The sequence below is a fragment of the Desmodus rotundus genome, chromosome 7 (assembly GCF_022682495.2).
Source record: "Desmodus rotundus isolate HL8 chromosome 7, HLdesRot8A.1, whole genome shotgun sequence".
Lineage (NCBI taxonomy): Eukaryota > Metazoa > Chordata > Mammalia > Chiroptera > Phyllostomidae > Desmodus > Desmodus rotundus.
In genome coordinates this window covers 12,707,158-12,724,365 of record NC_071393.1, presented here as the reverse complement: position 1 = coordinate 12,724,365, position 17,208 = coordinate 12,707,158, and the positions used below count along the sequence as shown (strand labels likewise).

At 58.3% G+C, this 17,208-nt stretch overlaps 1 protein-coding gene across 9 annotated transcripts in view; it reads right to left on the bottom strand.

Moving 5' to 3' along the window:
• The window catches only part of CABIN1 (calcineurin binding protein 1), a 133,159-nt gene that overhangs the window by 70,125 nt on the left and 45,826 nt on the right, over positions 1-17,208 (bottom strand). For 6 of the 9 annotated variants that reach the window (XM_053927765.1, XM_053927764.1, XM_053927766.1 and 3 more), the window contains 4 exons: positions 16,685-16,946; positions 14,215-14,475; positions 10,616-10,767; positions 8,872-9,050 (listed from right to left, as the gene is read on the bottom strand). In XM_053927765.1, coding sequence (XP_053783740.1) covers positions 8,872-9,050; positions 10,616-10,767; positions 14,215-14,475; positions 16,685-16,946 — 854 coding nt within the window. The remainder of the gene's footprint in view (positions 1-8,871; positions 9,051-10,615; positions 10,768-14,214; positions 14,476-16,684; positions 16,947-17,208) is intronic. The other 3 variants (XM_053927767.1, XM_053927770.1, XM_045200634.2) reach the window with 1 other exon arrangement.

Sequence of the window (17,208 nt, the reverse complement as noted above, 5' to 3'; positions counted from 1 at the left end):
CTATGCAGAGATAACAGCAACTCCTGCTTTTGTAACTTGCTTGCTTGCTTCTCACCCTATAAAAGAGCTAGCCTGTGAGCGTTTGGCGCGGCTCTCATCGGAGAGTTCGCCCCTGCGCAGGTAAAAACTTTGTTTGGCCAATAAACCATCTATAAATCTCTTAAGAGTCTGAGTCCGTCAGTTCCTGGAACGAGAGATCTCGCTCTCGCATATAACAATGGCCTGTGAGGTTGAGAGAAATCAGGCCAGGGCAGGCGCTCTGCAGCCAGCGCCGTGCCAGGTGAAGTCGCTGCGCGGCTGAGCAGCGCACTGTGTGGCAAGTGTCCAGGAAGCAAGCGGAGCTGGGAGGACCTCACGAGAACTGGCCCGCTGCCCGATGAGCTCGCGGGCTCACAAGCTGCTGGGCTTTGGGCCTGAAGGAACTGCTAATTTGGTGGAATCCAGTGTGTCATTGCAAAATCCTGGGACTGGCTTAAGCAAACAGGTATTTATTCCCAAAGTGCTAGTGCCCGCTCAGTGATGCTCGGGGAGGGAACCTCTTGTGCACTTGAGCGTGCAATGAAGGCAGCAGACCGCACCAAGAACAGTGGGGCAAACAAGGGTGGCACCGAGCTTCAGGGTGTCTGCTCCCCTGAGAGGGGAGGCCCTCGCCGAGCCTCCATAAAGTAACACACACAGCAATGACAGCTACAGCAGAGGAACAGGACCTGGGAAAGCTGACGGGCCTGGCAGGGACAGGGGCTGCAGCGGCCCATTCCTGGAACCTCCCAGACACATGTGTGGGAACCCAGCACAGCTGACCCTCTGAAAGGGCACAGAGCGTTGGCCCTGGGTGGCACTGTGGCAATTCTGGACAAGCACTTGTCCTGGGGTGAGTAAGGGCACCTAAGAAGCCCTGAGGAGGGCTGGTGCTCAGAAGGGAAGGGGAAAAGGTCTGGAAGCCCCCAGGAGCAAGCAGGCGTGTGGCTCCCCTGAGGCACGGCACCCGCTGCAGGCTGCTGGGCCAGCCCCGCAGAGACTGGGCTGAGCTCTGCTGCAACCCTTTCCACGCCAGGCCTGTGAAGCCAAGGGGGCGGGGCGGAGTGTGTACCTGCGAAACAGAGGACAAGAGCATCGCTGCAAAGAAGCCACCAACAGGGGACTCAGAAGGCCCATGGCCAAGTTTCTAATCCTTTTGGGTCCAGTGTGTTTGAGGGTTGACACAGGCTATTTAAAATGACGCTGATTTTAAATACTATGAAGTCAGTCAGATCAAAAGAAAACTACGCTTCATTCTTTTTACATTAATAGGGTGAAAGAAAAATCAAAAGCTCTTACAAATTCACTCTACAGACCTGGGCATCTGGTGCCTCCCCCCTTCCCTCCTCTCCTGGGGAGTCAGACCTTCCCTGTGCAGCTAGACAAGGGCCTCGGTGAGCCCACAGGCAGACAGACGGTGGGTGCGATTTGCCGGAGGACCATCTTCCTGCCATGAGCCAAGCCACTGCAGATGGGACGGCTCAGGGGCTGGGCCAGATGGGACGAGGAGGGCACAGGGGTGGGCTGGGCAGGTGGCAGCAGGGGAGTTGGGAGCCACACAGAGATCAGAGGGCCCTCTGGCCTGGGGTGTGCAACCAGATGAGCCAGGGACAGGAAACTCCTGCCTGGGGGCTTCGGCTGTGGGGCAGAAGGAGAGGGAAGGGTGCCGGTGACCCCTTCCTCTCCCCATTCCCACACTATACACTACAGGCTCCTCTGTACTGTGTCAACTCTCAGGCCACCAGGTCCACTGCAAAGGGAAGGCTGGCGAGCCCAGGGAAGGCCACGGATGGGGAAACTTCTAGGAGAACGGGGTGAAGGATCCTCTGGGCTAGGTAAGCAAACAGCCCTGGACACCACCCCAAAGCTCTATGCCCAGGTGGGTCTGCCAATGCTCTGCAGGCAAAGGTTGCCAAGCCCTGCCTGCCTGGTGAAGGAAGGCCAGAGGGGGAAGGCAAGGGCCAGCAGAAGCGGTTGCTGTCCTGTGGCACCCACCACCTGGAGGTTCTGCAGAAGGACCTAGGCCGGGCTTCTCCTGGCCCCTGGGTCCTGAGGCAGAGCAGGAGTCAGACGGACACTTCTGTGCAGGAGAGCCAGATTAGCTGAAGAGCCAGACCTCCCACGGAGCTGGGTAGGGAAACACCCACACTGAACGGGACCATAGGGACTGCCCGGGCTCCTGACTTTCTTCAGGAGCTGCCTCCGGCCAGCAAGAAGGAATGACTGGCACTACTGAGCAGACTACAGAGGCTGCCCTGCCCTTCTTTCAGAATGTCTTTTTATAAGCCTGCACACACAGAGCCTGCTCACGCTAACTAGTATCTGTGGTGAGATCATAAATACTTCACTCTCTTACTGTTAATTACTGGGCCATTTCACTCCTGTGCCTTTGGGCCAGTCCAGCCCCTCTGCTGAATCCTTAGAGGGTTGTGCATCCGCCAACCAACAGCTGAGGACACCGTCTGCTTCTCAGCCCTGGCGCCCTCCTCTTCCACAGTGGGGCCCGTGGGGCCAACTGCAAAGCAACGAGAGCTGGGGACACAGAGGGAAAGGGATCTGGCTTGGTGACAGAAGTGCTGCCCGTCCCACTCGGCACGAGAGTGACAGTACTCCAAGGATGTTTTTGTTGAGTCAGGTCTGACTCATTTCAAACCCTTGGCCACTCTCAGGCACTCTCGGCCAGTCACACACTTCCTGACACGAGTTCTGGCAAGTGTCTCCGTGTGCTCCAGCGGTAGCGCCGGAAAGAGCTCACAGCCATTCATCCCATCAGCGCAGTCCAGGGACAGTTTGAGGAAAAGGACATGGTTGTGTCATCAAAACTGTAGCAGCTCCGACTCGATCACAGATGTTCTGCCCACTAGGAAACTATGGTTTCTAACACCAGAAACTTGGGTGGAATCAGTATTTTGAGAACTTTGTCACCTTGACAAATCTGCCCCAGCTGGTCCCTGATGACCACTAGGAAAGGACATGTCCACTGGCTGTGAGGGACGAGGGAACCCTCCTGGGGGTGAAGGAGGCTACACAGGTGCTCAAGAGAGACACCCAAAGCCAGGGGGTTCCAAAAAGAGGTGGCAGCAAGCGGGTACCAAGGCATCACTGCAGGAGCCAAGTTCACCCCCTGTTCCTTCCCTGCCTGAGTTCACCTACAAGGGCTGACCAAGCAGCACCAGGCACCTCGCAGCCCCGGCGTGCCGAGCCAGTGGCCCTGCCCCACTGGGACCCGGAGTGGGCAGGAGACCTGGACTCACTGTGCACCTCTCACAGTGTGCTCCTCGTCCTGTGTTACTCTGCTCCCCCAGCCAGGCAAGGCACGACCAGGGAGGGTTTTGAGAAGCTTTAACCATTTTCCTATTCAAAGGCAGGCGGGCAGCCGCCTCATAACACAAACGCCAGGGGAAGAAGAGCAGCTCTTATCACGTAAGATCCCAGGGCCCACCCAGTGATGTGGGGAGGTTCCCAGGAAGGCTCTTCAAAGAGAGGATGACTGGGAGAATCTGCCTTATTTAGATTCGAAAGAGTGATGCCATGGACACATGACTCTCCCTACTTTCTACAGGAAAGAAGCCCCTTAGGGCTCAGCTGGTTTCCCACACCCTCTCGTCTCCAGGTCGCCTTCCGCCCACCCCAGTTACCAAACCTCCATGTCTTGCTCCTACTGTCCACCACCCACAGTGGCCCAAAGGCCTCGCTCGAGGGCCATGCCCTCCAGGAGGCCCTTCCAACCCATCAAACCCCAGCACCTGCTCACGGCATTGCCTTTTGGCACCAACGACTGCCCCATGACACTGCCTGGGGACATACTAATGCAACCGGGGGCAGGGATCCGGGTGCCCTCGTCTTGGCCTTCCCCAGGGCGCCCCTTTCCCTCCCAACATAGCAGGCACCAGTAAATGCCATGACCAGCGGTGGCCGAAGAGGGTTCATAAAGGTGAGAATAAAGGAGAGCACAAAGCGGGCGACTGGCTCTGCCCTCTCACAGCCCTACCCCTACCCTGCCCCAAGCCAGCCCCCAGGCTGTGGGGGACGCACAAGACACACCAGGCCGCACTCGGAGTCCCTCCCGGGTTGAGGAGGTCTGTCCACAGAACACGGCCGTCCCACCATGAGCTCGCCACTGTGCCCGGGGAGGGGGGCCAGTGAGCAGAGACAGGCCAGGCTTGCCCTCCGGCACTCACCGCCCCCGCAGCTCCAACCTCGTGGCACTGTGGCTGCTGTGCCCGAGCTGTATTTTTACACACCTGTCCTTGCAAAGATAACTTGGTACCTTAGAGTCTGTTGCCTCTGTTATTTTTTTCAAGCAGGAAAGAGCAAAGCAATGGGAACACAGGACTGAGCCACCTGCTGGGCGAGCAGGCAGGCAGGGGAGGCCACCCCTGCACCTGCATCTGTCAGGAGCTGGGAAGGTGGGCCATGGGCGGAAGCCAAGCACATCAAACACACATTCTCCAAATCACAGGACCAGCAGATGCGGAGGTGCCCCGGCCCCGGGGGAGCAGGCAGCCGGACTGAGGGCGAAGCATGCGGTCCGCGCTGCCCCTGAAGCGCGCCGTGACAGTGCAGCAGAGACAGCACCTGGAGACAGAGTGGTCAGGGCTAGGGGCAGCACGGGCAATACTGACGGAGGCACTGTGGGCGAGCAGGCGACAATGAGCACAGACAGGACACGACACAGACGTGACAGCATGGCAGGTGAGGATGGGTGTTGCACAGGGGGTGGCACAAGGTACCCCGGGTTCCCCCGGAAGGTCACCTAGCCCACACTCTACAACTTGGGGCTCAGGGCAGCTCCACTCATGCTGTAAATGGGGCCATATGAGCATCCTGCAACCACGGACACCAGCCCCTACAGCCCTCGCTCTTCTGACCCCTTCTTGGTCCCTCTTGCCCTGCCCCTCGTGGGAAATGTCAACACACCCCTCAGATCCCAGCTAAGCTCTGCCTCCGCAGGAAGGTCTTCCACCACACCGAGAGGCCAGGCCAGGTCTCTTGGGGCAGTTTCAGTTGCACCCCAGCCCTGAGCTGTGTAATTCACTGATTCACACCTGCCATCCCTCCTAAGAGCCTGCTGCAGGGACCAGGGCTGTCCTGGGCACCTGGCACAGTACTGATGGACACCTGGATGGTCACGGCCAGAGAATCCCACAGAAGGCTCAGCCTCAGACCTCTGAGGCCCTTTCTGGCTCTGGCATTCTGAGGGGACATGGAGCCTAGCAGGCTGGTAGCAAAGGCCTTGGCCAGTCCAACTCAGCCACTGTGGACATATCCCAAAGGCCAGCTGAGCCAGGCCAAGTCTAACAGCCCCGCCACCATCAAAACCCCAACAAAGTGGGAGGTGCACATAGGCTCAGTCTTCATTTGGGTCAGTGGACACAGGGACCCCTCTTGTGGTAGCCTCATCCTGGCCTGGGGTAAAGGAGACAGACCCTCACTCTCCCTTGGCTCTGCCCCAGCTAGCCACGTGGCCCTGAGTGAATACCCACCTGCCTTAGCTGGGCTTCCTCGTGGGGCACAGACCACACGGCCAAGCCTATAGGCCAACAGTGAGGACGGGAACACTCTACCACACCGCAGACACCCAGCCCAGAGCCCAGCAGAGAACATGCAAGAGCTGCTCTGGCAGGGCCTGATTACTTACTCACACACACATGTGCACACTGCATGTGGGGAGAGGTATAGATTTCGTTCAGAAACCTCATTATGCTTTGTTTGAACACGTGTGAAGGGCAACCACTGGAAGCCCCTTGAAGGTCCAGATGTGCTCCCCACGTGACTTTCTTTTCCGGGTCAGGAAGCGTCAGTGCAGAGGATTTCAGCGCAGTGGAGAAAACCCAAGACGGATGGCAGGCAGGAGTGGTCAGGCAGGGCCGCCAGGACCGGCAGCCCATGGCTTAATTTGGCCTGTCTCTGTCTCTCGGCTTGGCTGTGGGCCCCCCTCAGCCCGGCTGTGGGAGCCCTGCATGGCACAGCCTCGGAGGCACTGGAGGGCCAGTTCCAAGGGGTTTGGACCAGAGCTGTGGACGAGCTGCAGGAAGCCCCCCACCCTATGATGATGGCACAAGGGTGCCGGTGGGGGGGTTCAGAGGAGAATCTGGGTCCCAGTGAGGTGCCATTATCCAGTGTCGAGCTGCCTACATGTGCCTGGAGCTATTTTTCTAACCCAAATAAGAGTTGACCCAGCTGATTTCCAGGTTTGAAGCAAAGGCATATCAAGTGGAGAGGAGGCTCTAAGGCAGAGTCTCCCACCCATGCCCAGGGGAAGTCCTGATGCTTTGCTCCCTGTCCAGCAGGTGGCAAATCAGCCTCTGTCAGGGTCTGCTGGAGCAGAATACTCGGGCCCAGAAGGCCCAAGGCCCAGGCTCACCCAGAGGCTGCTGCTTCAGGGGACACCGCCCGCCCCTCTTCTGATCCAACACTAGCTGGAGAGAGCTGGGGTACAAACGGAGGGAGACTGGCCCTGAGCCTGGGCTCCCTGCCACGCAGAGCTGCCTGTTCCTCATGGCAGAGCTCTGATGACTGCGTCCAAGCAACAGCTGTAAGGTAGGAGTGTCTGTTTAATACCCCGAGGAAAACATCCCATACAGGTGAGGAAACTGAGGCTCTGAGAAGTGAGGTCCCTGGCCCAAGACCGCCAAGCCAGCTGGCGAAGGAGCTGGGAATGGAACTCAGGTCCCCTTGCCTCCAAAGCCCGCTCTGCCCTGGCCCCCGTCTGATGTCAGGTGGGTCCCTGAACTGCTTCCCTTCACCTGTACCAGGTCTCCACTCTGGCCTGGACTGAGCTCTAAGGCCTTCCACAACAGGAGACCTGAGGCTGGTCTCAAGCCACTCTTTCTCCCAGGGCCCGGCCACAGGAAGCAGGAGTGCAGGTGGGGAGTGGGGACCCCTGAGGCTACCGGTGTATCCCCTGGCACCAGCAATCTGGGGCTTCTGTCTGAGCCAGGGCCTTTCCCCGGGAGCTAGCGCAACTGCTGAAAAAGCCACTTGAACATTTTGAGATCATACCTATATTAGGGCCCAAACCATTTCCGTGTTGCAGACACCGCTTTCTCCCCAGAGTGAGGACGGGAGAGCTCTGAAAGCAGCTCAAGGCCGGGCCCAGGCGGAGCACAGTATGGCCAGTGCTGGGCTTCCTGGCACACTGGGCTGGGCCTGGGCAAAGGTGGGCCACGCGGTCTCAGTGGCTCCATATCATAGACAGGAATCACTTCAGAAAAAATTTGTTTATGACCATTGAAAACCCACTTGTCTGGCTCCCTGCAAACTTCTACAACAAACAGCCACTGTGTCGGCACCGGGCCCAGCCCCAGCTCGTACCCACGTGTGCCCCAGATAGGGGGACGGAGGGCAGCCAGCGTGGCCAGGTGGCGTCACAGCCCCTTTGGAAGGCAGTCCCGCCTCCCTCCTTCTCTGCTCCCCGGGGTGCCCATGCCAGAGGAGGCACACCCAGCTCTGTGGGCAGACAGAGCCAAACAGTTGCTGCCCCTGAGTCTGGCTCAAGCCTGCAGGGCTGAGGAGGGCGCCGGCCCCAAGCCACGGACACCCACAAGAAGCAGTCCTCTCCTCTAAAAACCGGCAGGGTGCTCAAGCCTCACAGGAAGTGCTGGGCAGAAACAAACCCCCGGAGCAGGACTCACTTCCAATGTGTTTTGTCAATATTTTCATGAGCAAAAGGCTGGGAGCAGGTGGTTTCCCTATTTAACTGGAGTTAAATCAGAAGGGAGGAGGACCTTACTTGGGGAATGCCTGTAGGATTGAAGCACGAGGACCAGGCAGGCCAGTCACTCCCGTCTCTGCTCAGCCCTCTGGGGCGGTGAGGGAGGGCCCAACAGCCGGACTGGAGGGAGGTGATGGAACCACACAGCATACACTTGGATCTGCAGCCTCTCTCTCACACACTGAGGGCCAAACCGAACCCAGAGGGGACACCTGCAAGTCTCCTTGCCTCTCAGATCACTAAATTTCCCCTGGCCCGGAGCAGGTGAGCACTGCCACCTTGTCATCCTTCGTGAGCCCTTCTCTAAACCTGCTCTCAACCCTGCTCACTCGACGATGCCTGCACTTTCCAGGAACCAGGCACTGGACTACTGGGGGGTCTCCTCGCGCGAGCGAAGACTCATCTCATTTCCCCACGGCCCCATGAGATGAGCGACCTGGGCGTCTTCCCACATTGTCACTCGCTCCACAAGGCACCACCTTAATGGCACTCTAGGTCCACCAATTCGGCTCATCCCAGCAAACACAGCTCATCACGTAAACGTGAGGAGAACATGAAGCAGTCGGGCTTCGAGGTCAGCATGCGAGCCTCCAAATGTTAGTAAGGGATGTGGTGGAGCGGTCGCCACCTGCCCCGCCTCACATGGGATGGCCTTTCCGGTCCCCACTGACACACAGCCCAGCCCGCCCAGGTTCCCAGGGGTGACAGACTCAGCGCAGTCACAGCCTTCCCGTGGCCATCAGAAGGGCTGCTGCGACGATGCAGCTGGCTGCACAGGAGCCGCTAGAGGCGGCCTGCAGACTCGGACAGCAGGCCCGCGGAGTCTTCCAGCTGCTCTTCAACGCCCCCATTTTGCAGGTGGGAAAATGCGGGCTCAGAGAGGCAGGGTGCTTTAGCCTGCCCCACCCCACCCCGGCTCCCAGGTGAGTGAGCGAGCTGGCAGGTGGCGACCCTGAGCATGTCTTGGAAGCACAGAATCACCGTGAGTCCATGAGGTTAATGAACAGCCACAACATTGCCCGTGTCACCCCAGGCCCAGCACCCCCCTCACCAAAACAAAGCGACTCATCGCCCAAGCCCCCACCCCCGACTGGCGTGCCGCCCTGGGCTGGCAGTAGGGAGAACAGGGACTGTACCGTCCGGCGTGGCCTGCTGGTGGGGTTTTTTACATTTGACGTAATCGTGGTCAATCGGAGTGGCTGTGTAAGGTGGGGATGTCAGACCTGGGCCAGAGGAGGAGGGAAGGGAGGCTCCGGGGCCCGGCAGTGTCCCAGCTGAAGAGTGGGAGTCCTCATCCACCAGGCAGGCCTTCTCCCTGTGGGGCAGAGGGTTGGGGTGCAGGTCAGGATCTCCTCATGGCACTGAAGATGTGAACAGGTGTGCAACACTTCTACACCGTCCCCAAGCACCTTTCCCAGGGCCCATTACTCCCATGCACTTCCCCCCACCCCTTCGGCTGGTGTTCACAGGCATCAGAGGAGCTGCCCACCTCACGCCCACCCAGGCTCAGCCCTCAAGTATGGTGGGGCTCTGCAGGCATCTCAGGTCTTGGGCCCCGGGGACTGCGGGGAACCTGCTGAGGCCCACCTCAGAAATGCCCACCCTAGCACCATGCACTCCAAGTCAGTGTCCTTCTGCCGAACGCCCGAGGCTGACAGGTTACTGTCTGACCAGACCGAGCAAACATCTGTCGCGTGTGCATAAGGGTATCTGCTGCAGTGCGACTGCGCAAGGGTTGGAAAGGCCTGGAATGCCGGGATGGTTACAGAAACGAGGGGCATCCACACTGCGGAGTAACACAGCCGCGGGCCACTGGCAGGCGCTAGAAAGGATCGGTGTAGGGGGTGCTGGCTCTGTGCACCGGGCCCCAGGCCCATTATCAGAGCTCGTTTTCATAAATGTAGGTGTGCAGGAGAGTGTGTAAATGCACAGAACACTACGTGAGGAACTAAAGTGTGAACAGTGGCTGACTTGGGGAAGAAGAGGAGGTTGGTTTTTCTACATGTTTATAAACTGCTATAACTTTCTCTAACTATTTAACAGGACATAGTCATGTGTCATTTGTGTGACTTAAGTTTCCTGGAAAAGAACTATGATGAATGAAAAGACAACACCCCTAAGCTGGGGGCCCTTTGTGACTAAAAAATACATTGTCTACGACTTTTGGGCATACTGCGTCCACCTGTGAGACCGGCCACAGTGGGCTGGTGCTCCCACAAACCTGTCCTCAAGGACAGGGCCTGGCTGCTGGTCCCGCAGGCACTTGGGGCCTTGCACGGGGCCCGGCCAGGCAGAGGTCCAGAGGTGGGGCGAGCTGAGCCGCAGCTCCAGAATCTGGATACGCACAGATGCAACTCACAGTCAAGGAAAGGCATGGGGTGGGGGGGGGTCTGTCCCAGGCCCAATGAGGGGGCACACCAGAGCCCCAGCATCCTCAAGCCCTCTGACACCACAGCAAGAGCCCATGCCTCCCACAGCCCTCCCGCTGCTTCCCGGACGAATGGGCAGTAGACCAGGCCCTCAGACGGCCCCATGAGGACCCAGGAGCAAGAGTCAGCGGCGTGAAAACTGCTCTCCCACAGTGCTCTTCACAGGGCAGGGCTGCGCCGCGCAAGGGGATGGAGTCGGCTTCTCTCCAGGACCTGGCCTGGGGGTGGGGCAGACCAGGTGCGTTCGCAGGGTGGGTGACTGGAAACACACTCAGCCTCTCCTTCTCTCGTTCAACAGAAATGTCTATCAGCCCACTGGAAGTCTCCAGACGAGATCCAGAAACTCCGCAAACTCTGGTTTACTCAGCAGTACCCCTGGGACGCCACCTTGCCACAAACGAGCCATCACGGCACACAGGGGCCAGGGGCCGGGGGAGAACGTGCTGCTCACTTTTCTGAAGCTTTGGGCGTGTTCTTCTCCTCGCCCCTGGCAAAGGGCCCTTCCGCAGCCTCCTTCATGAAGTTGACCAGGACCTCTGCGCCAACCCCGAACTCGGGCTTCCCCAGGAGCTTCAGGATGGACGCGTGGAGCCGGAAGTACACCTAGGGGGACGACACTCGGGTGTGAGCAGCCCTCCCAGCCGCTGGGGTTTGTTCCGTGGGCAAGTCAGCCACACAGGGAACGGGACTCCAACAGGGAGGTCAGGCGGCCATACGCCACCTTTCCTCATTAGCTTCTAAACTAGCCAACCTATCACTCACTCAAAACAGGCGCCGACAATTCATATGGACCCAAACCACCAGCATTCCAGCCCAGGTCTGTGGTGAGAGGGTAATGAGAGTGACCACCCCGCAGTTCTTCCCACGGGCCTCTCCTTTCACCAAAGCACATGCTGCCCTCTTTGTGCCCCTCTCTGGCACCCATAGAAAGGAAGCTTCCAGACCTGACTGGTGGGCTCAGTGGGTTGGGCATTGTCCCACAAACTGAAAGGTCACAGGTTCGATTCTCAGTCAGGGCGCATGCCTGGGGTGTGGGGCGGGTCCCCAGTTGGGGGCGTGGCGAGAGGCAACCAATCGGTTTCTCTCCCACATCAATACTCCTCTCCCTCTCCCCCTCCCTTCCCCTCTAAAAATAAATAATTAAAATATTTTTTTTAAAAAGGGAGATCCCACAACCGTCTCCTCACTGGACCATGGACTCCTCAAGGCAAGGAGTAGGCTGGATTTGTTTGTGCCCCAGCACCTGGGCAAGCAGGTGCCACAGGCTCAAGAAGCTCCGCCCAGTGCGTCCAGAAGACTTGCTGCACCAGTCAGGCCCTCCTGTGCCTTCCTTCACCCCCCTCAAACCTACTCCCAAATGTGTGAAGTGACTCACCCAAGGCCTCACAGCAGGAAAGCCCAGGGTCAGGTTAAACCCAGGGCCATCCTGTCGCCTGCCCTTTACTGCCCCCAAGCACTCAGGCACGGTCACAGGCAACTCGGCCTGACCTTCCCACCCAGGCACAGATGTAACGCAAGCTCCCACCAGTGACACAGGCTCCTTCAGATGGCATAAGGGGTGCTGCGAGGGCAGAGAACCACTGTGGCCACGGGCCCTGACCAACCAGCCTCCCATCACCCAGAGGTGGTTCTCAAGCGATGTCACCGAGGACCCACCCAGGTGAGATGCCTGGAGGTCTGACCCTGGCAGCACTCCAAGGGGGCATCCCAGACAGAGGGGCTCCCACCCAGGGCCCCTCCCCCCAGCCCACCTGCGGACACAGAGGAAGTGGTCCAGCAACTCCATTTTCCGGGGGAGGAAACCTCAGAGGCACCCCACATGCCCACGGGGCCACACTTGAGGGAGGGCAAAGTGTCCAACTGGCAGAGTTCATCTAGTGGCAGGTGAAGTATTCTGAACGAGGGCTCAGCAGCAGAGGGGAACTCTCACAGGGGTAAGGTTCAATTCTTAGGAGAAACGTCATTTTAAAAGCAAGATAAATACATGTTTTAGCTGAGCGTCCGCCCCTGAGAGCCAGTGTGGTATGCTCAGGGAGGGCAGTCCGCACGGCTGAGGCCCTAGTTCCTCATCTGGAAGTCCTTGGGTACCATGGGCCACCATCCTGCCTGCTCCTGGTTCTATCAGGTAGCAGCAGAAGCCAGAAGTTGAAGAAAAACCATGGAAAAAAAATAGAGCTGTCATTTTTCCCAAGTGCTGGGCACCTCCCACTGCAAGAGGGTCCAGTGCTGCCCAGAGGGGCCTCCTGAGAGCTCAGGCTCAGGGACTGGCCCCAGCTGTCTCTCATGCCCATCATGCCCACTGCTGGCTGAGGACAGGTCATGGCCGTCCTCTGGGGCTCAGGCTTCTATCCCCCAATGGAAGCGCCTCCAAGAACCAGCGCAGGAAGCCCAGTGAAAGCATGAGAGAAACTGTGACGGGAAAGGATGGTGACCTGGGCTGTGAGTGACAGCCATCTGGGGACTGACTGGCAGACACACGCGACCGGAAGTTTTGCAGATGAAACCCTCCCCCACGAATATGGCCCCAAAACAGCTGTAATAAACCACTGGGCACGAGTTATTTTTAAAAGGCAAATTAAAAAAAAAAGAAGGCTTTTTGCTTGCTCTCAAGATTATCAAACATTAAAAAGTAAACACGAGCTGGGTTGGTGAAAAACATACAAGCTCATAGATCGGCACAACCCATTTGGGCAACGAGACGTTGTCGATCCAATGTTCCATGGCCCCTGGAAATACCTTGAACAATGCACGTTTGAGCCAGGCAGGTACACGTGCACGTGGATTTTTCTGAGCTGACCTGTGCGGTTCAAACCCGTGTTGCTCAAAGGTCAGCCAGGGGTTGGGAATCGGAGTATGCGGAAGGCCACTGCAGGTGTCCGTGGATTTCATGGACTGCAGTCGGCACCCCTAGCCCCTCACTGCTCAAGGGTCCACTGTACTCAGAGGAGTAGCCCCTGCTGTGTGTTCAGGGCCATGCCCTGCCTTCACCTGTCGTGGGAGAGGTGGAAGAGAAGGCCAAACCCATGAGGAAGGGGGGAGACCCCAGGGCACAGAAGGAAGCCCGCAACTCCTCTACTACTTCTTGTCCAGCGAAAAAGGCGAGACACAGAACGATAATGTGTCTCTATGTTAACAGGAAGAAATCAGAAGGATGAGGACTTGCCCAAACCGTACATAGGCGTGACTGGGGTGGGGGGACTAGAATCACTGGGGACTTGAACTTTTTATTTGTAAACACTTCTGAGTTGTTGATTCTTTAATATGTCTTAAACAAGAATATCTATTAATTTTATAATCAGAAAAAATACATAAATACAGAAAAGATTTAAGTGAGCACATTCTGCCCCAAACTCCAAGCAGCTGGGGACGTGGGCCCTGGGGGAGCCCGGCAGCAGCCTCAGAAAGGGCGAAGCCAATAAGCTCTGGGCCTCGGGCCAGGCCAAGCGTATCTGGATCTGCACCTGCGGGCTTAGTTTCCTCCCTGCAGAGTGTGCTGGTCACGGCCACCCAACCCAGCTCACAGGACTGCCGTGAGCACCAGTGAGGGCACCCTGTGAAATGGTCCAGAAAACACAGCAAATCCAGGCAGTAAATGAGTACTCTCTACTCTTGGGGAGCAGTGGAAGACCCCAAGTCTGGGGTCAGAAGCGCAGGCTGTTGCCCTGTCTTGGTCCTGCCAAGGCAGGCCTCAGCTATCTTGCTGGCACCTGGAGAGCAGGAAGCCCGCCTGCCACCTGCCGGGCTGCAGGGTACGAACGCTGCACTGCACCGGCGTCGTGAAGCCGGGCTCTCGGAACCCGTGCGCTAACGAGGAAGGACCATTTTCTTCAGGGAGGTAAGAGCGAAATGCTCCCTCTCCCAGAAAGGATGGTAAGCACCCCTGAGACCGAGAGGAAAGGCTGCTTTAATTGCACACAAAGCTGCTAACCACAGAGAAATTTCCGGCAGGTTGCAGGGGAGTCACTGGGACCGCACGCTCTGTCCGCAGGGAGACAGAGAGGCCGGCCCGCCCCTGCCCGGCTTCCCCACCCAGGACCAGCACAGAGTCACCTCCAGGGCCTCCATGGCCAGCTCAGGCGGGTTGTGGTAGTGGATCTTCTTGGGGTAGCGTGCAGCCTCCTCGTGCAGGTGGTGGCCAGCCTGCCGGTAGTGCAGCAGGTAAACAGTGGGCGGCTGCTGCTGCTTCTCAGCCACCTTGCCCAGCATGTAATGGATGAGCCACTCCTCCTCATCACCGTCACCCTCGCAGCGGGCCGCCGACGTGAAACAGTGCCTGGCGGTCTCCAGCATGCCATCGCGCCGGCCCTCCATCTGTGACGAGACCATGAAACCAGCCGGCTTAGGTGCCCAGCCAGGACCTGCACAGGATCGTGCCTTATCCTGCAGGAAGCCCTGCTACCTGGTTTGCAAACTGGTAATCCTCTCAACAACCCTGAGACACAGAAGGCTGTCACCATTTCACGGTGGGGACACTGTGGGGAAGCCTGGGGACTCCTCAGAAGCCCACACTGAGTCAGGCACAGAGCGGGACTGAAACCCAGGTCCCCTCATGTCAACTCCACGTTCTTTCTTCTACCTTCCTCTGCAGAATCTAACAGTGCATGCCTTTAGGACGCACCTGCTGCCACCCTTCTGAAGGTCCCAACTATGACCTGTGTGGCCGCAGTGAGGGCCTACGCTTGGCAGAGGAAGAAACACGGGGCTGGAGCCGCGTGGGCTGCCGGCCCTCACGCCAGGAGGACTGAGCCAAAGGCAGTGCCGCCCATCAACCTGAGGAGGCCGGGTAACCAGGGCCGCCGGGACGAGAAGAGCCGCCCCTGCAGGTAATGAGCACCATGTTCTCTCACCCTCTCACTAGGGTGGGCAAGCAGAGCTGGAAAAGGCGTGCACCCAGCACCCAGTTCCACAGCACTGAGAGAATGTACACCCTTGGGGTCCAGAAGGGCTCCCCACCCCCAAGCCTCGCTGACTGGAGCAGCACCTCCAGCTGCCCTCTCACACACTAAAGGTGCTGCTGGGAAGTCAGCTGCTAAAGGGCCTTCCAGCTCAGAAAACCGCTTTTCCCATCCCTGTATGAGACTCCGGGTCAGCATCCTGGGTGCCATCCACATAGGGCATCAGCTCTCAGGTGCACCCACGCCCCTTCATCCCAGAGCTCCCAGGCCGGCAGCTGAACCCTACCTGTGTGGGGCACAGAGGCTGCTGTCCTGAGCACCCCAGGTCCCCGGCCTCTTCCCTCCCTAGTCCTGGATCAAGGGAGGGAGGCTGCAGCCTCTTCTTATCTCATCTCAGGGGCCAGAGCAAGGGAGAGGCGTTGGGCACCAGGCTCTGGTAAGGGCGCTGCTCGCAGCCTGGAAGAGCAGCGCCTCTCCTCCATCTGAGCATGGGGAGCCTGCCCTGTAAACACCTGTCCAGTGGGTGCTTATTTCGGTGAATCCCCCGCAGCAATCGCCCTGGGGCTGACATAAGGAGGCCTGGCGCTGTACCTAGTACTTGGCTAGACACTTCCAGGGAAAGAACAATAGCCCCAGGAATCAAGAAGCCAACACTGGGTGGCACACGGGAGGACAGAAAGAATCACAGGATGGGCCAAACGCAGCACAGACCGACAGACTCCATCACAACCTGCCCAGACGGGGTTCTGAGGCTAATCTGCACAATTAAGAGGCAGCCGTTTACAAGGGGTCCTTCTCTAAAGGACACATGGACAAAACCAAGGGGGAGGGTGGAGGTGGGGGAGGGAGGTGGGTTCACCTGGGGTGGGGTGGAGGGATGGGGAGAAAAGGCATACAACTGTAATTGAATAACAATAAAAAAAAAAAAAAAAAAACAAGGGGTCCTTCTCTTCCGACCGCTCTGCAGCTGTGTGGTTTTGACCGCGTCACTAGCCCTCTGCCCAACCAGCTCTGCACTGGGGCTCACACGGCCACCTACGAGAAAGGAAGGGTGACTGCAAGAAGTCCCCCCCAGTCTGGTACCACGAGGAGCCTCCTATAAAGGACACGCTGCCACTGTCCCTGTCCCTGGTCAGAGTGGCAGTCAGAACATCTCAGACAGGGACAGCAGGGACAGCTACTGAGGATCTTCTCTGTTTTGGAAGCTCTGCTAGACACCCTCACACCCCCCTCCACCCTCAGAGCAGGAGGTGCCCCTCTGTGTGGTGCCGCATTCATCTCATGGCCGGGTGCCTGGCCCAGAGCTAGCTAGTCAGAGGGGCTCAGGGGATGCTGGCTGCCAAAACACTGCCACAGAGAAGGAACGGTCAGCTTATCTACAGCCAAAGCAAGGATGTCAAGTTCTTCCCTCAGGCCACATAGCTGGCCCTGCATTGCCCACACCAGACTGGGTGTCCACAGACCAGGGACCACGCTGTCACCGACCAAGGCTTGAGTCTCATGGGGAGAATCATCCACGAGCTCCCAGCATGGCCGTGAGGACAAAAGGAAAGAAAGGCTAGGACAGAGCTTTGCCGACCCACGAGCCTCTGGGATCGCTGCCCTTCCACAGTGACCCTCCTTACCTGCTGGATGAGCTCGGAGGGCAGCTCGCCTCGCCACTGCTTCAGCTGGCGAGAGGCGAAGGAGTGCAGGGCGTAAGACATGGTGCCGTACTCGATCCACAGGGACAGGTTGGAGCTGTCGATCTCCAGGGCCCGCCGGAAGCAGTTCAGGACAGGCGTCGCGTGCTTCCAGATAGGCCCGTCACTCTTCAGCTCATTGGAGTTCAGCTTGTCCTGAATGCGACTGGCGCGGGCCAGGGCCATGCCCGCCCAAGAATCGAACCTGTGGTTACGACAAAAGAGCCAGTCAAAGACACACCGTTGTCTTTACAGCCGTCGCAGACACGACAGCCTGGAGAGCCAAGCAAACAGCCACCCTGGGAGCCCACCCCCCAATCCAGCTCCACCACCACTAACCCCGTGACTGTGCCAATCGTGTCTCTGCGCCTCCTTTCCCGACCCCTGAGACATGGCTAAGAAGACCCGCCTCAAGAGAAGAGCTGCTGGGGCACCATGAGACACGCGCTTTAGGTTCAGGGCCCTTA